At 43.0% G+C, this 7,228-nt stretch overlaps 1 protein-coding gene across 1 annotated transcript in view; it reads right to left on the reverse strand.

Moving 5' to 3' along the window:
- Positions 1-828: 828 nt before the first annotated feature.
- LOC119426812 (E3 ubiquitin-protein ligase HECW1) overlaps positions 829-7,228 on the reverse strand; it is a 61,924-nt gene continuing 55,524 nt past the window's right edge. Inside the window, exons 20-22 of the mRNA XM_037694392.1 lie at positions 5,270-5,384; positions 4,835-5,033; positions 829-966 (exon numbers count right to left, since the gene is read on the reverse strand). Of these exons, the coding sequence (XP_037550320.1) occupies positions 855-966; positions 4,835-5,033; positions 5,270-5,384 (426 nt within the window). The 3' untranslated portion in view covers positions 829-854. The remainder of the gene's footprint in view (positions 967-4,834; positions 5,034-5,269; positions 5,385-7,228) is intronic.

Raw genomic sequence — 7,228 nt, forward strand, 5'->3', positions numbered from 1 at the left:
CCTGCTGAAGAGACAAAGGGATGGACTGCTGCTCAGTGCTCCAATGTCTTCTTTTCAGATGAAAGTTAATTTTCATGTCGTTTGGAAATCAAGGTTCCAGAGTCTGGAGGAACAGTGGAGACCCAGAATCCACGTTGCTTGAAGTCCAGAGTGAAGTTTCCACAGTCGGTGACGGTTTGGATCCATCTGCTGGTGTTGATCCACTGTGTTTTCTGAAGTCCAGTCAACGCAGCATCTACCAGAACATTTCAGAGCTCTTCATGCTTCCTCCTGCTGACGAGCTTCATGGAGATGCTGATTTTATTTTCCATCAGGACTCGACTCCTGCTCACACTGACAAAGGCACCAAAAGCTGGCTGTGGAATATTCTAATTATCTGAAACACTGAATTTAGGCTTTTCATTATTTGTAAGCCATACCAGTGACCATGAAAATTACAAGAAACAAAGGCTTGAGACATTTCACTCTATGAGTAATGAATCTATATAATTTTAAATGCACATGTACATAAAAAACACTTAGATCTTTGAGTTCAGCTCATGAAAAATGGGAGCAAAAGCAAAAGTGTTGCGTTTCTATTGTTCAGTGTACAAAACCTTTTCTTTGGGTAGCTGAATAGATGAGAATGCACTTTTTAAAAAGCTAATTGTTTTTCACTTTCATCTCATAAAGATGAACATTAAAACCATTTGGGTCCTGCAGTGACACCGTACATGTTGGTTGCAGTCAGAGGACTTTTCATTGCTCGGTCAGAACCAGAAGAGAGATCCACTTCACTTGACTTTGTCTTGAACACTTCACATGTCACCCCCTCCTTCCATCTTCCACGCCCAGAGATGTTTGATTATTCTGCATCACTCAAGGCCAAACGTACTGGTCTCCTCCACAGCCACCAGAAGTTTCTCATAGAGCATGATGTATGAAGGGTACGGAGGCAGGTCGAGACGGTTAAAACAGGTGTGAGCCCTAATAGACAAAAAGAGAAAAAGAGGGTGATGGTCTGTTTTCATTCTTAATAAACGCATACAAGTCCAAACTATAAACCAAGCTGAGATGAATATCATGTTTGTATTGGTTTGTGGCAAATTAATGTGCATGGCCAAGAAGGCAGTTTTGTCAGCCATGCCTACTTATCCATCCATCCATCCATCCATCCATCCATCCATCCTTTGCTTGTTCTGGTGTTGCGTAATGAGGGCAGCAGCTTAAGCAGGGAAGCCAAGACATTTCTTTCCCCAGACACCTTCTCTAGCTCTTCTGGGAGGACTCCAAGGCGTTCCCAGACCAGCCAAGAGACATAGCCAGAAAGACCTAAACTGATGCCTGACCTACCTCTACTGGTTCCTCTCGATATGTAGGAGCATCAGCTCCACTCTGAGTTTCTCCCAGCTAACTGAACTTCTCACCCTATCCCTAAGGGATTGTCCAGCAACCCTGTGGAGAAAACTCATTTTGACCTCCTGTATCTGCAATTTTGATCTTTTGATCACTACACAGAGTTCATGACCATAGGTGAGGTTAGGAACGTAGACCGACACAGAGCTTTGTCTCACAGCTCATCTCCTTCACCACGTCAAGTTCACACTCCATTATTCCCTCGCTCATGATCAAAACTCCAAGCTGCTTGAACTCCCCCACTTGTGGCAGAACCTAACCTCCAATCCTAAGAGAGCAATCCACCTTTTCTGACAGTACCATGACCCCAGATTTGGAGGTGCTGACCCTTATCCCAGTCACTTCACACTCAGCTGCAAGCCACTCCAGCAAGAGTTGAAGGTCATGACATGATGACGTCAACAGGACCACATCATCTGCAAATAGCAGAGATGGAATTCTGAGGCCACCGAATGGGATTCCCTCCACCCCCAGCTGCACAGAGAAAATCTGTCCATAAAAGTTATGAACAGAATCTGTGACCATGGGAAGTGCTGGCGAAAAATAACTCCCAAATAAAGGGATCCAACTTACTGCGGGTAACGTGAACTAAACTCTTGCACTGCTTGTATAGGGACTGAATGGCCTGTAGCAATGGGGGGGAGAAACAAGAGAAGATGGGGATGCTAAATCTATAAAGTATATGACTTCAACAGCCACTCGGAAGAAAACATAAGTTTATTTTATTTATTTATTGTAAAAAATGTGTTATTAAGTTACAGCTTAGCTTACTTCTCCATCAACGATACTTCTTCATCCACTCATTGGCTGAAGGCTTGAAAAGTCATAGCATTTACAGCAGTCCCTCACTACTCCCTCATTGCTAGGTTGGAGCAATGGGTGGGCGTCACAGGATCAGCCCTCAATTGGTTCAGATCCTACCTCACTGACAGATCCTTTTGTGTCTCCATCAAGGATTTTAGTTCCGCAGAGGCAAAGCTTAAATGGGGGGTTCCGCAGGGGTCCATCCTGGGTCCCCTCCTATTCTCTTTATACCAGCTGCCGCTTGGTGCTATTTTCCGGAAACACAACATGCCCTTCCACTTCTATGCCGATGACTGTCAAATTAACTTCCCCCCTAAGACACAATGGTACATGCTCTATTCAACCGCTGCTCAACTGCCTGGCTGACATCAGGGACTGGATGGCTTTAAACTTCTTAAGTTTCAATGAAAAGAAGTCTGAAGTCATGTTGTTCCCTCCCAACGACACAATCACAAACCACTGCATCGACCTTTCCGCTCTATCCCTGTCAGAAAAACAAAGAGTCACTAATCTGGGAGTGATAATGGACCCTTCCCTGAAACTGAACAGTCATGTAAACATGATTGTTAAATCATGTTTCTTCCAACTGAGGCGGCTGTCTAAACTGAAGCCCAAATTGTCCAAAAATAACCTGGAGACAGTAATACATGCATTCATTACATCTAGGCTTGATTACTGCAATTCACTCCTGTTTGTTATCAGTCAGACCTCCATTGCACGACTACAACTGGTCCAGAGTGCAGCAGCCCGATTTTTAACCAGTACAGGCAAAAGAGAGCACATTACACCAGTTTGGGCCTCACTGCACTGGTTACTGGTTCACTTTCGAATCCAGTTCAAAATACTCATGTATGTCTACAAATCACTGAACAGTTTCAGTTTGTTCAAATGTTGTTAAAATTATGTAGGTTTAAGAGTTTAGAACATTGCAAGAGTGTGGGAAGAGTTTATAAATCCTTAAAATGTAGATAAATATTAAAATAAATATAGAGTTCCTACTTCCTACTACCTATAACAGGGGTGTGTGGAATGTACCCCCCGCGATAACTGAGGGACTACTGTATTACTGTTACTGCAGCCTACAGTGTCCATTTACTGAATAAAATTCAGCCTTTCTAGCTCATTTCTTCTGCCTCAATCATGCTCTCACACCGAGCAGCTGAACTCCCTCCCTCACCCACTCTGTGAACGCGCTCTCTTTGTGTTCACTCCATAAAGTCACACCACTTCACTGCACTGGACCAATGAATTTCAATGTATGAAACATAATGTAACATGTGGACTGACATCAGTTCACCTGGAATTTTTGCATTGCTTGTTAAATCAGACGAACCCATCTGAAAAACTAAACCAAAATATATGTAATATGAGAAAATCACATTTTATTTATGACAGTCTAGGAAAAAACATATTTTGAATATTACAAAACTACAACTTGTAACTTAATGTTATAATAACTGGACTGTAGATATCTAAAATATGAATCTCTCTTTGAAACTTTAATTTTATTTTCGTTTAAATCAACAATGTTTATTCTAGACATAAATAATTAATTTGTTAATATTCAAAAGGTGAAAGCTTAATATAAATGAATGGGAAATGTGACGCCGTTTGTTCAATGAAGAATTACATATGATTGACATACCAGTGTCCCATTTAAGGGACACCGCCTGTTGGGTGGTGCTAATGGTCCTGGACTTGGCCTTGCAGCTGACTAGCTTCTCAGTTCATTAGAGCTGCACAATATTATCAGCATGGTATCGGCCGATATTAAGAAAGTTCAATATCGGACATCGGCCATTTCATCAAAATAACTCACCGATATAAAAGGTGCTGTTTTTGTATGACAACCCAGTGACAAGGATGCCTGCAGCGCCAGCGCAACGTGATGATGTCACGTGCACCGACCTGATCTGATCACGGTGGAGAGGAAGAAGTCCAAATGGTGGCGGTGTGGAAGGTTTTTTTTGTTTGTTGAGGATGTTGGATTCCGAAGATTTTTTGACTACGTTGAGTTTCGCTACATCGTTCCCAGTCAGAGATATTTTTCCGACGTAACCTTACCTGAATTAAAAGCCGTCATTTCCTACATCACTGAGAAGCTAATAGCCGATAGCACTTGGGTGAGTTTTACCACAGACATTTGGACATCAAGTGTTAGCCCCGTTAGCATAATTAGTCTTACGGTACAATGGATAGACAAAAACTTTGAACTTAAGGCTGTCCTTCATGCACAGGAGTGCAGAGGATCCCACACTGCAGCTAGGAACCTGGAACAAGCCTCCACAGGTGAGACAGCATTGCAGGTGAATAATGCTAATAAATAACATTTAACATTTTTCATTTAATATAAGTTAAAGTGCTATGCAGATCATATGGCTGTTACTGGATATATGTCACCAGCTCTTACAGCTGTTGCACAATTTTTGTAGCAAATAAGCCTAAATAAGAGGACTATGTTCTGACAAAGGAAAGTATATAAAAATATCGGTATCGATATTGGTTATTGGCCGAACAAGTTTTACCATATTGGCATATCAGCCAAAAATTCAATATCATGCATCCCTACAATTCATCACTTTCTGGCTGCAATATTATATGTGGTGTATGAGCAGGTCAAACCAGAATGGGGTACCTGGGTAGTGATGTGACTTTGCCCCACTTCTCAATGCAGAAGCGTCTTAGGCCGTTGGACCCCCTTAGAGCTGCAAAGCCTTCATAGGGAACACTGGATGTCCCTGTGACAAACTGCAGCAGGCGCAGGCGCTGCTCATTGGTGAACCTCTCCACTGCCGCCCAGAACCAGCGCATCACTATGTGGCCGTCATGGTAACCTGGTGGGCACAGAAAAACATTCAGCTGAATGACACACACTACACTGAATAAAAAAATATGTATGTATGTATATATATATATATATATATATATATATATATATATATATATACTGTACCTACAAGATTTATCTTGATTTGATTTGGGTTTTCAGATCAGTTTCCTGTTTCTGATTCCTGTTTCAGAGTTTAAGTAACATAAAGAAGCTGAACCAAAGAGAACCTGTGACCCATACCTCCTCTGTACTCCGTGTTGTTCCTCCAGTCGCTCAGGTCAATCTCCACTGTGCCAGCAATGACCAGCTCAAGCTCCCGGGCATCAAAAACTGACACCAGCCTGGAGTCCACCACCTGAGGGAGACACAGGTACAGTTCTGAACTGAGCTGAAAACCCAGGTCTAGGCATGCACCAAAGCTGCATTATTTTCAAGCTGAGTACAAGTACCTGCATAGATGTACTTGCAGATACTTAGTACTAGTATGAGTACAAATAAATGCAATTATACTTCTTTCAAATATTTGTGTTTGTGTTTCAAGACCAGAGCTTACTTTTTGTGTTAACTCCTGAAACAAAGTCAGGACAACAATAGTCTTTTCCAAAATGTCCTGGGTGAGCAGTGAGATTGTCGGGAATCTTGCGGTCACATCCGTATATTCTCAAGGCTGTCTTCTATTAAGTGACAGACTGTAGCTGTTTCCTGCTATTAACAAACTCTCTGAATTCATGTTGTTTTTTTAAATGTTGTATCAAATTGCTAATGTTGAAAGTGTTAGATGAAGTCTCAGGTCTTGACAACTTTGCACAGAATATTTTGCAGTGAGTCCTGATGCATGCTCAATAATCCAGGTAGATGAATCTAACAAGGTTGAGTCAGGTCCTCTGGATGGATTCTTCTTGTTTAAACATTTTATATTTTATCCAAAATACTTCTTCAGCCTAAGGAGCTTCAAACAAATTTAGTCTTCTAAGCAGCACCTTCACATAAGCCACTTTGCCATTGGTAAGTGCGGCTCCATTCGTTTCTCCTCTTCTCAATTCTTCTCAGGTGTAAGTGATTTGCCACTACAGTGGGGGCTGACAGATTTCCCTGCTCTGTGGGTGGGATTGTCAATGCAAAGTGGGTGGGATCATGACTTGTCTTGTTGTGTTTGAGCCATTCTGCCCATTGTGGTCCTTAATCGCCCTATAATCTGACTTGAATTTTGTTAGCTTATCTCCGCACTGCTTCTAAGTCCGGGTATAGCCATGCTGCACCATGATCTCCTATATCTCTCAGAAAATGTGCTCATTTCTTGTGGCGCTGTCCATCACCATGATGAGGAAGTGGCAGTCCAGATGCAGTTTGCAGTTTTGTTGGACAGATCATCCAGTGACATAGCTTCACTGGCCATTCAACAGTGGCTGTCTGCTTATGTCAAAATTGGCCCCTTGAAGAAGTCCATTTGGAGCCTTAAACAAGGTGGTCTCATAAACCGAGTTGAGTGGAGTGGATATCGGCAGAGGAGAGGTCTTTAACTGGTCTTGTGTTGTGTGGAGCCAAGGAGGGTTGAGACAGAGGTAAATTTCCATTGTGGATCAACCATTTTGCTGGTGAAAGACAAAACTTGTTGTTCACATGCAAAAGGAGGACCATCAGCCTAATGACCAACCGTTAGTGCCCTGATGGCAGTTTGCTATTCACCGAGTTGTCTGTGTAGCCGCCTTGCCATCATGCCGTCATGCCATCATGCCATCGTGCCATCATGCCATCGTGCCATCATGCCATCGTGCTATCATGCCATCGTGCCATCGTGGTTCAATCCTTCCAACCTCGGGCCCAGGCCTGTCATGGTGGCTGTTTCCATGATCCTCCACCTGCCTACACAGACCGAAATCTACGTACCCGCTCGGTTCTACAGGGAAACCTTGGATGTTCTCCGTCAACCAGACCTGGTTCTGGAGGGCAGTTTGGGAGGACAGCTGCTGTGGTCATTAATACCATCAAGCTGCTATCTAGACCTGCTAACGCTTCTAACAAGATCCTCAACCTGCCTGATGGACTGAACTCTATGGACCCATTCGGTTCCACGGGGAAACCTTGGATGTTCTCCGTCTACCAGACCTGGTTCTGGAGGGCAGTTTGGGAGGACAGCTGCTGTGGTCATTAATACCATCAAGCTGCTAACTAGACCTGCTAACGGTGCTAACAAGATCC

This window comes from Nematolebias whitei, chromosome 20 (assembly GCF_014905685.2).
Source record: "Nematolebias whitei isolate Nwh7 chromosome 20, NemWhi1, whole genome shotgun sequence".
NCBI lineage: Eukaryota > Metazoa > Chordata > Actinopteri > Cyprinodontiformes > Rivulidae > Nematolebias > Nematolebias whitei.